The sequence below is a fragment of the Felis catus genome, chromosome D2, assembly GCF_018350175.1.
Source record: "Felis catus isolate Fca126 chromosome D2, F.catus_Fca126_mat1.0, whole genome shotgun sequence".
Classification (NCBI taxonomy): Eukaryota; Metazoa; Chordata; class Mammalia; order Carnivora; family Felidae; genus Felis; species Felis catus.
In genome coordinates, this window is record NC_058378.1 from 12,625,610 (window position 1) to 12,641,818 (window position 16,209).

At 38.6% G+C, this 16,209-nt stretch overlaps 1 protein-coding gene across 3 annotated transcripts in view; it reads left to right on the forward strand.

Moving 5' to 3' along the window:
• The window catches only part of ERO1B (endoplasmic reticulum oxidoreductase 1 beta), a 62,323-nt gene that overhangs the window by 32,864 nt on the left and 13,250 nt on the right, over positions 1-16,209 (forward strand). For all 3 annotated transcript variants that reach the window (XM_006937755.5, XM_006937756.5, XM_045039907.1), the window contains 7 exons: positions 907-980; positions 6,121-6,241; positions 6,362-6,408; positions 9,975-9,986; positions 11,849-11,875; positions 15,693-15,785; positions 15,909-16,155. In XM_006937755.5, the coding sequence (XP_006937817.2) occupies positions 907-980; positions 6,121-6,241; positions 6,362-6,408; positions 9,975-9,986; positions 11,849-11,875; positions 15,693-15,785; positions 15,909-16,155 (621 nt within the window). The remainder of the gene's footprint in view (positions 1-906; positions 981-6,120; positions 6,242-6,361; positions 6,409-9,974; positions 9,987-11,848; positions 11,876-15,692; positions 15,786-15,908; positions 16,156-16,209) is intronic.

Here is a 16,209-nt window from a genome sequence, read left to right on the forward strand (position 1 = left end):
AAAAAAAAAATCCCACAGTGAATTGAAAACATTTATTGATAAAGTTGGGGTAGTCCAGTCAGTCAGCCTTATATACTTCTCGTAGTGGTTATGTAATGTAGCAGTTTTTCAAATACAAAATAAATTCTTGGCTATAAAAGTAATACATTTAGGAACTACCTGATTTAAACTTAGTACACAAATAATTTTTTTTATCTTTTTTTCCCCCTATTGTGTAGTGAATAAAGAAGAGTAATAATAGTTCTCTTATAGATGTTGCCAGTCTGGGTTTAAGACAGAGAAGGTCTGAACATAAGTTAAAGCAAATGTAGGTCCAAGTTTATTTGAGAGACTGTGATTGTTCCTTTATCAGTTCTCCAAGTAGAGATCTTGATCATAGATTTTGTTAAATGTGAGGTAGTATGTAAAATGAATGATATGTCCTGATTAAAAATGATATTGGTGTTACCAGTGAATATCACATTGGAGGGGACATCCTGGAAATGCAGCTTTTGGTGTTTTTGTCCTATAAATAACAGAAACAAGTTAAAAGAATTATGAAGGTAAATTCAATTCCTGCTTTAGAAAAAAATACCACAATTTCTAAGTTAGGTGAAGAGGCTAGCTTAAATTTTGTGTTTAACTAAATCTCATATATATTTGTAAATTTTCTAGTTAAAGTAATTATCGCAGTAGGGCTAATAATAGCTTTAGTATGAATAGAAATCCTTCACGGGAGAGTTAATATCTGTGTTTTTCATAAAACTTGCTATCATTCCTTCATGTGACCACTAATTGAATTGTGACACTATCTAAATTAAAGATGTGACCTCGGGTTATCTGTTTTCAGTTATACAAGATGTAGTGTAAACATTTTCAACTCCAGATTTAATCATTTTTTTTCTTTCTTATTCCCTCCTTCCCTAGTAATCAAAGCAAAGAAGCCTTCATTGACTGGGCAAGATATGATGATTCACAGGATCACTTTTGTGAACTTGATGGTAATAAAATAAACTATTGTAATTAAATTCTGTTCACTCTAATCCTTTTATAAGAACTTGAAGTCAATGAAAATATACTCAGAATTAGAACTTGAACACACTGGATGTTGCTGTGTGGATCTTACTATTGTTCATAATGGCATTTATTGAGAGCTTATGTTCCAGACCCTGTGCTAAGTGCTTGAAGTGCGTTATTTCTCATCTTTGCAGTTGCTTTATTTTTAATTTTTTTTCATGTTTATTTTTGAGAGAGAGAGAGAGAGAGAGAGAGAGAGAGAGAGACAGTGCAAGTGGGGGAGGGGCAGAGAGAGAGGGAGACACAGAATCCGAAGCAGGCTCCAGGCTCCGAGTTGTCAGCATAGAACCTGATGTGGGGCTCAAAGTCATGAGCTGTGAGATCACGACCTGAACCAAAGTCAATGCATATCCGACTGAGCCACCGAGGGGCCCCTTTGCAGTTACTTTAATAAGTATCTCTTATTTCATATCCAAGGAAATGGAGTCTGAAAAAGACTGGCTTAGCCAGGATCACACAGTAGCCAGAGGCTGAGATGGGATTCGATCCCAGATCTGAATCCCATATTTTTTTCATCACGACATACCATCTCCTGTGGACCTCTATTTCAAGCCACTTAGTTTGGGTCTGTGAACATATAAACATGTTCACAATGGGATTTTCTGGAGGTCTCAAAAAACTAACATAAAGATACCCTGCAGTATCGGGGAGGACTCTAATTTGCCTTCCCTGTAGCCCTCTTGCCAAGAGTCTGCAGAACGGTACGAAGAGAGGGCACCATTTACCAATAACTACCATGACTCCTATGGCAGAAGGGAATTGGAGTGACTCAGAAATTTTTCTGAGGAGAATATTTCCAAGAGTTTTGTGCTGAGTAGGCTTAAATCATTCATTTGGCCTCTCTTCACTTTTTACCTTTATATTGTGGGTAGTGGAAAAGAATTTGGGATAAAGCCTGCCCATTTGGAGATAGCAGAAGTTCCTCTGAATTCTTAAAGCATATAGAGTGGTCATACTGCTTTCTAGAGGTTTTTGGAAGATTCGTCTGTAGAACTGTGCTGTGAATCCAGTCTGTAATGGAGTAAGTTACAGTGAGCTGCTACAGTAGTATGGGAAATTGAGACAAAGCCAGGAAGTAGAACGTTCTCACCATGGTTTATATGGTTTCAGCAAGGACGTTTTTAAGAGATCTGAAAAAGTGTCTTTGGGTATCATAACTCCTGTTATGATATTTAGAATCGCCAAAGGTTTTGTCGAAGCAAGCCGCTGTACCTAGGTTAAGAATTAACATCACTGCTTACTCTCATTTGCTCTTGGGTCATCATTCTAATTACATTTAACGTTCAACACTCACGGTCACTTCCCGCCAACTTATTTTACCTGTTCGTTATTAAAATAAAAAATTTTCAGTAGTGCTTAGTTGACAGGTTTTTTACATTAAAAATCATTTCTGTGAATATTTCTCTCAGTAAATGATATCAATATATATTTCTCTTATAGATGTTTAGTAAACAATACTACTCATTGGCAGGGATCACCTGATATGATTAAATTGATGTACTCAATTACCTCATCAATATAAATAGTATTAACTAATTTTTTGACATTAGCTCCTTCTATTGTAAAAATGCAAGAAGTGTCCTAAAAGAATTTACATCGGATCATCCCTTAAGATTTTTAGGATGGTATAATTAAAATAATTAGTGGTGTTTATATTTTGTGTAGTCCTTAAACACGTAAACCGTTCTGCTAGTTGGATTACCACTGCTCTTCCGGGTAGTAATGTTCGTGTGTCTCCCAGTGATTTATACGTACAATTTTTAGTAAAAGGTGAAAGATGTACACAATCTGAAGAGAAACCAGAGTATTATATGTACAATTTTTAAAAGCCCATCAGAGTAGCTTTAGAGTCCCTGTTGAGTAATTTCAGTTACACTCACTGGATCAAAACAACAAATCTGAAGAATAGTCACCCCGTTTACTGGAATGTGTTTATACGCCCGTGTGCTTGGCTGCTTTGTTGCTGTTCTGTGTTTGGGAAGGCAGATGATCTTCATAGATCAAACGGTAGGTTTTTACGTAATTTAGCAGGTTGAGGGAAGCTGCTTTCCCTGCTCCTTTTGGCGGCGTCGTTGCTGTCTTTGTGCATGGCTGGCTGCTGCTTTTGCGTCGGGTTTCTGCTCACATGTCACCTCATCAGAGAAGCCTTCTGTCACCTCCCTATGCGAAATGGTAACCACTGCCCCTCTCTGTCTGCACTGCTGCCTGCTCTCAGACCACTGAGAACTACCTGAGCGTGCGTGGTGGGTCGTTTAGGTTATCTGCTTGTTGTCTGTCTTCTCCAGCTTCAGTGAGAGCTCCTCTGGTCCACTACCACCCTCGTGCCCAGAACCGTGCCTGGACGTGGCATATGCCACCCTAGTGCCTAGAACAGTGCCTGGACGTAATATATGCCACCCTAGTTGTTTATGTGGTATATGCCACCCTCGTGCCCAGAACAGTGCCTGGACGTGATACATGCTCAATATATATTTGCTGCATGACCTTGTTGGTTCAGATATAACTGAAATAGTGTGATTTTTACTTTTATTTTTTCCATTATAACATTAATTTAAACATAACGTAAATTTAAAGTGTTTAAAACCGTAGTTTCTGAATCTGGCTGTGTATCAAAATTATTTGGGGACTTGGTGAACTGTAGGTTCTCCTCAACTGAGTATACTTTAACAGTGCATTACTAGCAATCTGGGATCAAGCTGGTGATGGAGGGTTGTAGGCTCAATCCTGAGTATACAATAGGATTTTTTATCTGTGTCCATACGCAGAAAGCCTGTGCACTAAGTTGGGGTACCAGCACTGGTGTGTTTGTAGGGGGAATGCAACCTATGTATGCTGCCCCCCACCACCCATCTAGATGTCACAAAGTTCTTGCCAGTATGGGTCAGGGGTGGACAAACGTTTTCTTCTGTAGATGGACAGATGGTAAGTACTTTAGACTTTATGGACCAACCATATGGCTTCTATTACAGCTACTCAGCTCTGCCATAATAGTGTGAGACAGCAAATGAACATGGCTTGTGTTCCCATAAAACTTTCCTTACAAAAAGTACACACTAGACTAGATGTGGCCTTTGGGTTGTAGTTTGCTAACCCCATTCTGTAGGTTAATAAGACCCACTTTTTCATCATTTGAAAAAGTAATACAATTTTTAAAACCACTTTTGATTTAATTTAAGGGAACATACATTAAGAACGTTGAGGTGCAAGTTTTAAATTAAACGTTGATATAATTTTGTGATTTGTCACTGCCTTAGCTTACATTTTTTTTTTTTAAGTTTATTTTTCAGAGAGAGAGAGAGGGTGCATGAGCAGGGGAGGGCCAGAGAGAGGGGAGAGAGAGAATCCCAAGCAGGTTCTGCACTGTCAGCCTGGAGCCCAACACAGAGCTCCATCTCCCAAACTGTGAGATCATGACCTGAGCCAAAATCAAGAGCCAGACACTCAACTGACGGAGCCACACAGGCGCCCAAAATTACATTTTAAATCCTTGTACTTTAATATCTGAATCTGTTTGTTTTTCCTTATTGGTTGGTTAGTTGCTTTTGTTGGGTGAAGGGGTTGATAGCAGTCCATTGTGTGCATTTGTAGGTGAGCCTACAAATGTGTAGGCTTACATGCACACACACATTCTTTATACATGTGTACATACGTATATGTCCATGCATATAGGTGTTTATGATATGTTGAATATTGTAAAGCTTATGTAAAATCAATTTTGCAAATGAGTTTAATCGTGAACAACTCAAAGAAATTAAAAATCTGTAACAGAAGCTAGTGAATTGTAAAACTTTTGTTTGAACTTTCCTATAAAAGTCACACTTTGATTCACTTCATAATTTGAATCTTTTTGTAATGAAGATTTTTTAAATTATTGTTTTTAAATCTTTTTAAAAAAAATTTTTTTTCAACGTTTACTTATTCTTTTTGGGACAGAGAGAGACAGAGCATGAACGGGGGAGGGGCAGAGAGAGAGGGAGACACAGAATCGGAAACAGGCTCCAGGCTCTGAGCCATCAGCCCAGAGCCTGACGCGGGGCTCGAACTCACGGACCGCGAGATCGTGACCTGGCTGAAGTCGGACGCTTAACCGACTGCGCCACCCAGGCGCCCCTGTTTTTAAATCTTGAATCAATCCATGTCCATGGGCAGTTTCTGTTCATCCATCTGTAAATTACCTATTTTCTCTATCTTAGCTTGTATAGTGGAATGTCTATATAATGTTAGGGCTAGAAATAGAGGCAGTATTCTTCATGTTTCTGTTGTCTGTAAGTTAGATATAACTCATTTAGTAATGACAAGTTGTAATTATCTTTGTATTCTTCCTACTTCCTTACAAAAGCCAAGTAGTTCTTGGAAGGTGTGCATCAGGATTCCATTTTACTCTTTATGGGTAATCTCTGTGGTCACTGAATGGTTAATGAATATTGTTAGGTAATGAAAAGAAGAGGGGCCGTATTTTAATGACTGTGTTTGGCCACTGTTTTAAGTCAGTGCCTCTATACCATTGATTTGATCTCATGACACCAAAAGGGAGGAAACATACAAATAAAGGAATACATCTGGGCCAACATATATAGCGCTCCAGCTTACATGCATTATGAATCATACATTTGGGAAGCGTGGTCAGTGTAATTTTTCTATTTCTAGTACAATATATATTTAGTAAAATAAAAAAGTGGTTGCAAGCATGTGTGTAGGTGGGTGTATGCATAGGGAAGAAATAAAATACTAGAACAAGTTATAGTCTGTTTGGTCATTTCGATCCTGGGTGGTTAAAACTTAAGAATAACGAATGCCTCTAAGAAGGGGAGGTGCATTCCATTACTGAAGAGAGTATCGAGTATCGGAAGGAAAGGGAGGAGTTGTTTTTTCCTCTCTGTCAAGTGTAAGTTACCCTGGGTCAAGTATAGTCACAAGTGTGCTAACCATTCTACCATTCACATTGGAGATTACCTGAAAAGCTGGCCTTTCTCTAACCTTTGGGTAGTTCTGCTTGTGTTACAATGTGAAATTTCAGATAACTGGTGACATAGAGGTGGTTTTTATGACTTGTTTCTTGTTCAGATGAGCGATCCCCAGCTGCTCAGTATGTCGACCTGTTGCTGAACCCAGAGCGTTACACTGGCTACAAAGGGCCCTCTGCATGGAGAGTGTGGAACAGCATCTACGAAGAAAACTGTTTCAAGTAACTGGAGGGAAAACGGCTGAAGGGAGGATGGAGTAAGGGGGGTATGGTTCTGCAGGGAAAACATTCCATACAAAACTCAAACCATTTTATGACTGAGTTTCACGCTTGCTTTTTCAGGCCTCGATCTGTTTATCGTCCCTTAAATCCTCTGGCGCCGAGCCGAGGTGGGTGTTTCATACATTTTCATGCTTTCGGAGATGATTTACAAAATGTCTTTGTAACTAAACAAATTTTGAGTGAATTTTCAACTATTTTATGTTTTTCTTAATTTGAATGATCAGAAGTATAAGATTAATTCGTGGGGCGCCTGGGTGGCTCAGTCGACTAAGCATCCAGCTCTTGATCTCAGCTCAGGTCATGATCTCACAGTTTGTGGGATTGAGCTCCACATCGGGCTCCTCACTGACAGTGCTGAGCCTGCTTGGTTCCCCTGTCTCCCTCCCTGTCTCTGCTCCTCCCCTGCCCCTTTCGCTCGCTCTCTCTCTCTCTCTCTCTCTCAAAATGAATAAACATTTGGAAAAAAGTATAAGATTAGTTCATAATTGAGTCTCAAGGTTTCTATGTGTTGTATTTAATTACTGACATTTATTGAGTGCCTGATCTGTGCCAGGCCCTAACTTAGGAGTTCTAGGTGAAATAAATCAGAATATATGAGTAATGCTTATATATCAGAGGTTTCCTGGGGAACTCTTAAAAATCTGGATTTTCCAGGCCCTATCCTCTGCCTACTTAAGTCAGAATCTTTGGGATTAGCCCCAGGTATTGTTTTGTTTTGTTTTAATTGTCCAGGTGATTCCAATATGCAGGCAAGTTTGAGAACCAGTGGCTTATAACGTGCTTCTCAGACTTCAGGTGTGCGTACGAAGTACCTAAGGGCCTTGTTGAAATACAGGCTCTGATTCTGTAGGTCTTGGGTAAGGCCCAAGATTCTAACAAGCTCCCAGGTGATGCCTAGGGTTCTTGCTGATCCATGTAGCACATTTGAGTCCTAAGGATGTAGAGGAGTCAGAAAGGTTGCCTGCAGCTTTACTCGAGACCTGCTGTGTCCAAGCTTTACCACTTGACACACTGGGCTGTATCGAGGACGTGAAATATGGCTAGTGTAAAACCAAGTGTGACATTTTACTTAATTTGTTTAAATTTTAAAATGGAAGCAGTGTAAAATACTTCTACCACGGAACAACTTTATTCTTTCGATAAGACTGCTTTAACTCTTGCCTCACATAATGTGCAGTTGTTGTAGTGCATGTATACTTTTTACTTTTTAAAACATGGGTATTCGAAAAAACTTTAGTAGAAATTTTTATTAGAAAAAACTTTACGCATGTGGCTAGTGTTGTATTTCTATGGGACAGCATTGTTGTAGACATGTGGAGGTTAATCAACGTGAAACTACCTGGGCACATCTTCAGTCCGCTCTCAACAAGGAGCCAAACTCTGTTAGCAACTCTGTAATTGACTTGCACTTATGATGTTTTCTTCAGACCAGGATTGATTTTAAGAACTTGAATTTCCCCTGTCTAGATTTGTATCTTTAAGGCATCTTTAAAGGTTGACTGAATGGACTGCTTTTAGCTACTCTTTTACAGTGTAGCAAATGTTCTTTGCTTAGGGGAGAAGGGAATTGGATCATGAAAAGGGTGTGCATGGTTTCTCATCCTTTGTCTGTTTTGCTACTTTGACCTTATAATTTATTATAAAAGTGGAAACGCAAAAGTTATATAAAGTAAAAAGAGAAGGCTCCCCCCACACCCACCCTGGTCCACACACTCTGTTCCATAGTGCAGATCTTGAAAGGCATTCTTCAGACCTTTTTTATGATTAGTTTTTTGTTTGTTTTTTAGGATTGGAGTTCAAACATTAAACATTGAGGTATAATTGACATACAACATTATATTAGTTCAAGGTGTAGAACACAATGTTTACATGTTTGTATATATTGCAAAATGATCACCATAGTAAGTCTAGTTAATATCTGTAACCATATGTAGTTACAGAATCTTTATTCTTGTGATGAAAACTTGTAAAATCTACATCCTTACCAACTTTCAAATATGCAATACAATGTTGTTAACTGTAATTGACAAGCTGTTCATTACATCTCCAGGACTTATTTATTTCATACCTGGAAGGTAGGTACCTTTTGACCACCTTCACCCATTTTGTCCACTCCCTACACCCTACCTCTGACAGCCACCCATCTGCTCTCTGGGTCTGTGAGCTTGGGGAGTTTTGTTCTGTTTTGTTTTGAGATTCCACATTTAAGAGAGATCATACGTTATCTGTCCTCTGACTTCTTTCTTTCAGAGTCCATCCATGTTGTCACCAGTGACAGGGTTTCCTTTCCTTTATGGCTGAGTAATATAATCACTTTTTTTTTTTTAACATTTATTTATTTTGAGGGCGGGGGAGGGAGAGGCAGAGAGGAAGAGAGAGAATCCCAAAAAGTCTCCCCTGCTTAGCACAGAGCCTGACATGGGGCTCAATCTCACAAACCGGGAGATCATGACCTGAGCCAAAGTCAGGAGTCGGACGCTTAACCGACTGAGCCTCCCAGGCGCCCTCGATCACTGGCTTTTAAAGCAGAAAATATAGTTAATTTAACAAAACCATCACATCCCAAGAAATACTTCATGTCCATATTATGATAAATTAGAGGCGTGAGACCACTGGAAAGATGAGAGGAAGGAGAGCACCACGTAGGAAAAGATGGGAGGCAGAGAAAGGGGGGGAAAACAGCCAAGAAAGAGGGGAGACAGGGACCGGGGCGGGGAGTCCCAGCCACCAGGTGAGGAATCCATGCAGTAATTCAGTAGCTCTGGCTGATGCTCTTTGAACACCATCTCTGCTGAAACTGCTAATGTCGATTCACAGCCCCTCAACCGTCTCCACCATGCTGCTTGCTGTTCCCCAGCCAGACAGCTAGGCATGTACAGCTGGCTTTCCAACAGTTTCCACAGCAGAACCTTTCTTTCTGAAAATGAAACCTTGTATCGGAATGCCACATACAGAGCTGACAAAGGCAGAGCTGCTGTGGATCCCTAGAGCCCAACCTTCTAGTGCTTCTCCATGTCTGGGGAGCTCTGCAGCACCTGCAGTGAGGCTTTTGTGGATGACAGTTTGGGCGGTACTTTTATTAAGGTGTGTCCATGCTGAGGAGCTGTACCTGGAAAGAGAGAAGTATCCGGCATGGAAACGGCAATGTTCAGAGCGGGTTGTGCACATAGGATGAAGGAAGCAGCTGGGTCTCTTTGTTAATTATTGAAACTAGTGATCTTCAGGAGTATTTTCAGAGGCTTTTAAAACATTTTTTTTATTTATTTTTGAGCGACAGAGTGTGAGCAGGGGAGGGGCAGAGAGAGAGGGAGACACAAAATCAAAGCAGGCTCCAGGCTCAGCTGTCAGCACAGAGCCCGACGCGGGGCTTGAACCCACTAACCGGGAGATCATGACCTGAGTTGAAGTTGGACGCTTAACTGACTGAGCCACCCAGGCACCCCCAGAGGCTTTCTGATATTTATTGTATAAAACATCTGTGAAAATCTTGTACCTTTTGGCCTCCATTCTTATCAAGAAGTCTCATTTGGAAGATCACTATACACTGACCAAGGTTCATAGTATAATTAATAATTTAACACAGTAAGTTTTAATCTGATGTTAATTAAGTAGGTTTAAAATCTGAACTATGGAAGACAGTTTCTAAAATCCTGTTTATTATTTTCTCTTTTAGGAGAAGATGATGGTGAGTTAAAACTGTTCTATTTGGGTTTGCCTCAAGTGTAGAGAAAATGTTTTTAGTGATCAAAATTTGATGTTTCTCTCTATTCAAAAGAAAATGTTTATCCTATTTTTCCAGAAATAGCCACCAATGAATGGTGACAAAAATAAATGTTTTATAATGTATATTTACCCTATGTTTGAAAGATGTATAAATTCCATCTTAAATATTTAGTGTAGAAACCAGGATTACATTACAAGTTCCCCACTTTCCGGTTATTATAATCTGCTTGAATATGTCCTGTAGAAATGGAGACAAGATAGCTTTACCAGATAGTTTGTCTTGTGCTTTGTTTTCTTATTGTCTTTGTAATTTGTAACCTCTGTTACAGTAATAAGTAATCTGATGAATAGTAATTTACCACCAATTGATTACTCCAGGTTACCAAATGAATATCAGTCATAAATTGCCCCCAAACAATCAAAATAGTTATTTCAAGTGGCTGTTTACTTCTCTGTGCTCAAGGCAGTGATGAGCATTGTGCAAGGTAGAAAGATGTGTGAAAGATGATGCCTTGCCCTACAGATGCTGACAGTATGTAGCAGGAATGACCAGCACTGCTCATAAATAATGGCAAAGAAGTGCTGCACATACATAATAAAACAGTAAGTGAGCTAGCTCTTTAGAGGTGGGACAGATCCTGTCCCACTGATCTGGAGGCTTAGTGGAGGAAGTGGCATTTGAGAGGAGTGTTGAGTAATGGGACAGGTTTAGGCTGATAGAAATTGGATCCTGTGTGCTATTAGGAGGAAATAGCATGGACCAAGGAGTTCAGAAGAGAAGAATCAAGCGTGTTTGGGGAGACCGTGTTAGCAGTAAGGAACACTTCATACAGTAGTAGTTTAAGTTGGGGGAGAGGAGCAGAGGCCATTCTTGAGGATTGGGGAGCTCAACCTTTCCTGATAGCGTTTGGGGTTTCTTGAGTAAACAAGTGAGATTATGATGAATGGTCCTTAGGCAGAGTATGTGGAATAAGTTCATCTGTGGGAAGATGTTTGTGTAGTTTTGCAAAGTAAGAAGACTCTCAGGAGACAAAGTTATTCCCCACTATCTAATTTATCCCCTAGACTCCTTGCTCGGCTCATCTATGTGTTGAGTTTTTCTTCTGCTTTGCTTTTCTCAGGTAGAATAAAGATAGGTAACTCACAAAGTCTATTTTGATGAACTAGATTGATGTTTATTGGCTGTCATTTTTTTTTTTCTAGTCAGAACAGCATTGGTCTAGAAATAGCTCTTTTAGCATTAGTACACGGGTAAGTCAGGTCCTTCCATACTTTAGGCATTGATGTTCCTGAAAAATTTTTTAAAAATTAAGGGATTTTAAAATTACCTCTTGCAATTTAGGAGTTCTAGATAATTGAAGAAATGTATCTAGCTTTACTGCTCAGGAAAAAATGGAATAATTACTAATTTGATTTTTGGATTATAATTCACTGTTTTTTTCCTAGAAATTTTAAGGCATTATATGGCTGTTATGAAAAGCAAATTTAAGATTGTTAAACTCTTTCACCACCATACTTAGGGATGTTTAAGCCTTCTAATGAATAATATTACATAATATCTGACTGAAAAATTTCTTAAAAATTTTGCTTAGTCAAGTATCATTTATAAGAAAATTTTCCCAAAGTTATTTACAGTACTTTGGGGCTTTATTTTCTAGAACCATATGCCTATTTTTCTACTTCACATGAAGCAGTGGCCATTTCTAGAGGTGTTCCTTAATCTGTCGTAGGAAATACTTTATGTGCTTAATTTATTCTGATTTGTAGGTGACTGTTTAAAATATTTTAACCCAATTCTGTGTGTATCTTTTTTTTTTTTTAAAGGAGAATCGTTCTACACGTGGCTAGAAGGTAAACTTACACATCTGCATTTTAAACTTATTAGTCTCCTATAAAAATGTATGGATTGATTGAATATATTTTTGTAAGTTCAGGATTCATTACCTAGACAACTAATTTTTACAGTGTTGAAAGAAAACAACATATTGTAGGTTGTTGTATTTTAGGATATAATTATTTGAAAAATTTGAGGTTATTGGTCAGCCAAAAATAATCAGCATTAGGGAGATATACACGGCATATACTGTCCTCGGGTTTTCATAACTGGCTCCTCAGTGTTATTTTCATTCTGTTTGTACCACTCATCCAGACTGCTTTTCTAGTAACCATTTTGCAAATTTGCTTTGTAGGTAGAGACCTTCTTGTTGGAAGGAAGTACTTGTTATATATATGAAAATGAGGGAAGGTACATTTGATTTCAGAAGATTAAACAATGTTTACACATGTTAAGATAGTCTAAACTTGTTTAGTTAAAGGATAAAGCAATATAGCTCCCAGTAGATACTTTGCACTCTTACATTTTTTGGTGTTGAAAATATAAATACTAGTAATGGAAAACTGAAGCATTCTAGGATTTTAACAACTTCAGTTAAAAACTGGATATATGAGGGGCGCCTGGGTGGCTCAGTTGGTTAAGCGCCCGGCTTCGGCTCAGGTCATGATCTCAGGGCTCGTGAGTTTGAGCCCCGCGTCGGGCTCTGTGGTGACAGCTCAGAGCCTGGAGCCTATTTCAGATTCTGTGTCTCCCTCTCTCTCTGACCCTCCCCCGTTTATGCTCTGTCTCTCTCTGTCTCAAAAATAAATAAACATTAAAAAAAAAAACTGGGTATATGCTTTTTAAAAATTTACCAAATTGTCATTAATTTATGAAAGCAACAGTTAAAATGTGTTGGTGAAAGATAACCAAGTTGAATGATACAGGAAATCATAACTGTATAGGAACTCTGCAGAGTTAAACTAAGTATTTTATGTTTGCTAATTGGTGATGTTACCTTGTGAAAATGATTTCTCTTTTTTATTTTTATTTATTTTTAAATGTTTATTTTTTTTGATAGAGAGCGCAAGCAGGGGAGGGGCAGAGAGAGAGGGAGACAGAAGATCAGAAGCGGGCTCTGTGCTGACAGCAGCAAGCCCGATGTGGGGCTTGAACTCAGAAACCAAGAGATCATGACTTGAGCCAAAGTCAGACACGCAACCAGCTGAGCCACTCAGGAGCCCCCTGATTTCTCTTTTTTAATGTAGTATGTACCTGTGTTGGCCATTATTAAGGTGAACATTATTGATGTGCCAGTATTACTAGGAATTATATTGATGAATGGCCTATGTGGAAGAAAATTCTTAATTTTATTTCATTAGCTGTATTCTAAAGATACAAATTGTGAAGAGTAGTATTTAGGTTGAGAGAGGTGGTAAGGGACTCTGAATATTGATAATGGAGGATGAGAATGAGATTTTCGGGCAATATTGAATTTTCTAGGGTATTTTTTATTAACCACTTTTCTAGCGTCCTACTGATGGGAGTCCCTGAATACTGATACATGGTTTCAGAGAACACTCCTATATATAGGCAACTGATTGAACTTTTCTGAGATCTAGTTCACTCATCTGGGACACGAGATTAACAATGGCCATCCAATTCACCTACACTGTACGTGTAGACGATGCCTGTAAAAATGCCTTTGAAAATCACTAAACAACGTGCAAATATCCAATAATATTGTTACAGTAAATCTAGCCCTTTTGTGAGAGAAAAAATTACATATCCGTGTCCTGTAATTCACTTGTTGAAAATGAATCTGGGTGAAATTAAATCCAAAAGAAAGAGAACCATGGTCTAAAGTGGATAGTTGAATTTGCTCTGTATTTTTAGAAATAGAAATCGGTAAATTTTGCCTTTGTAAATCAGCTTCTGTAGATGTTACTTAACATGACTGTGATGGCTTCGTCATGCCTGCCAGCAGACTGCAGGCAGGAAAGAGCTGTCCAGCAATTTCCCACAAGGTGTGCTGTGTGTTTTATTGGTACACTCAGTTGGCACATCTTCTATTATTAACCATTTTGCTTAAAGTTACCTTATTTTCACAGTTTATGGAAAGACATTTCTACTCCTTCTCACTCCTCACCTGTCCCCATTCCAAGTAAAGGGTTTTGAGGGCTTTGCAAATTAGAATCGTCTCCCAGTCTGTGTTCTTATTTTTAGGCATATGAATTTTCACAAGCCGTGCTTTGCCTGTTTTCCCTTCTCTGGTCTTTAGACACTTTACTGGCTGTAAACACTGCTTACAGAGGTGCGTTAGAAGGAAAAGAAAGTGAACTATACATCTGATCATTTTGCTACTTGGTAACAGATTTAATGAAAAGTTTTACTAGAGGAAAAGTTAGTACTTAGTAGTTCATTAAACTTGTTCATGATGTTTATATGCCTTGCTACCATGAGCATTCAAACTGGGCCATATACTTTTAGGAAGAAGCTGCAAAAAAGAACTTGATTTTTACTTTTTGGTCTCCATCCATGACAATGGAAATATTCTAGCAAGAATTCTAAATTAGGGAATGAGATCTCAAAAGAATTATATTTTCCTGTTAAAAGCTACTTGCTTCACAGCCATATAGGGTAGAACATCGGGTAAATTGAAGATCTAAAACATCTTGGGGAAAATGCAAAGCCAGCCGCGTACGCACTCTTACATTTAAAAAATCCCACAGCTTACAAGTGAGGCTTTTTCTTAGTTCCTTCCCACTGTGGAAGTTCATTTTTCCTCCACGGGGAGAGTTTACAAAAAAAAAAAAAAAAAAAAAGCAAAAATGACAAAAACAAAAAATCTGTTGGATGGTAAGAGAAGGAAAAAGCCAAATGCCCTGCATTCAGTGGATTCTTAAAATCTAGGTTTTTGCATTTTTATCTATTCCAAAAATTGTCTATGAAGAATATTTTCTAGAATTTTTTTCTTTTTTTGTGGTTAAATATACATAACAAAATTTACCATTTAAATATGCGTAACATAAACTTTGCCGTCTTAATTATTTTAAGTTTAGTGGCGTTAAGTACATCCACAATGCATATTGCTTTTGTAGTAAGAGTAAAAATGGAGGTAGGGGTAGGATAGGGTAGTGGAATTATCTTGACCTCTGTTTGAGCAAAAGCCTGTGTGGCTTAAGGCTACATAAAATCATTTTCCATCATATTCCTGTATTCCGTCTGATCTGATTCTACTCAGAGGAAACAGTCAACCTACTTTTTTTCCTTGGTTGAAATCCCTGGATTACTGTTTCCCAGGTTTTGCCTCCTTACCAAGTGGACCATATAGTCCAGTGGAACTAGAGGATTGTAGGGTGGAGGATTAGTAAGACACACTAAAGAATCCGGAGGAAGAAGAGAGATGGAATGCGGTCTCGTCTTCCTCCACAATCAAGTAGGGTCGGAGAATTGACAGCCATAGGAAAGGGAAAGGGAAAAACAGCTGTTGTTAAGCCAAAGCGGTGGCTTTCTAGTTAAATTGGCTTACAGTTTAGCCCTAACCCATGAAAAGTCTGTGCCACTGCTTTCTGAGTAACGTGGGAACTTGTCAAGTACACCCATACTGCTTGGACCTCCAGGGCCCAGCATTTTCTGTCTTACTCTGCATTAGGCTAGCATGTGCATAACTCCATTCAGAAGTCAGAATCTTCTAGTAAGAGAATCTTGATCTAATCATTTTGTTATTCCTTGATTGTTTTTAAATTCCTTGAACCTTAACTTTAAAAATAAGCCTGTGTACTGAATCTTCTTGATTCAGTATTTCCGTTATCTAAATGGATGTGATTTCTTTTTCAATTTTTTTCTGAATAGGTTTGTGTCTGGAGAAGAGAGTCTTCTATAAGCTTATATCGGGACTTCATGCTAGTATCAATTTACATCTGTGTGCAAATTATCTTTTGGAAGGTAATCCCATTTTTATGTAGAAATCTTCTATTGTAAAAATTGTTGGGGGTGGATATATATTCTCTAGAGAGGGAAAAAAGCCCACTTATTAAAGGTATGCTATGTATTTCTCTTTCTCTGTAGAAACGTGGGGTAAACCTAGCTGGGGACCCAATATGAAAGAATTTAAACGCCGCTTTGACCCTGTGGAAACTAAGGGAGAAGGTCCAAGAAGGCTTAAGAATCTGTACTTTTTATACTTAATTGAGCTTCGAGCTTTATCAAAGGTCGCCCCGTATTTTGAGCGCTCAATTGTTGATCTTTACACTGGAAATGTAGAAGAAGATGCTGACACAAAAACCCTTCTACTGAATATCTTTCAAGATACAAGGTAAGAATATGGTTTCACTCTTATGTGGATCCTGAGAAACTTGACAGAAACCCA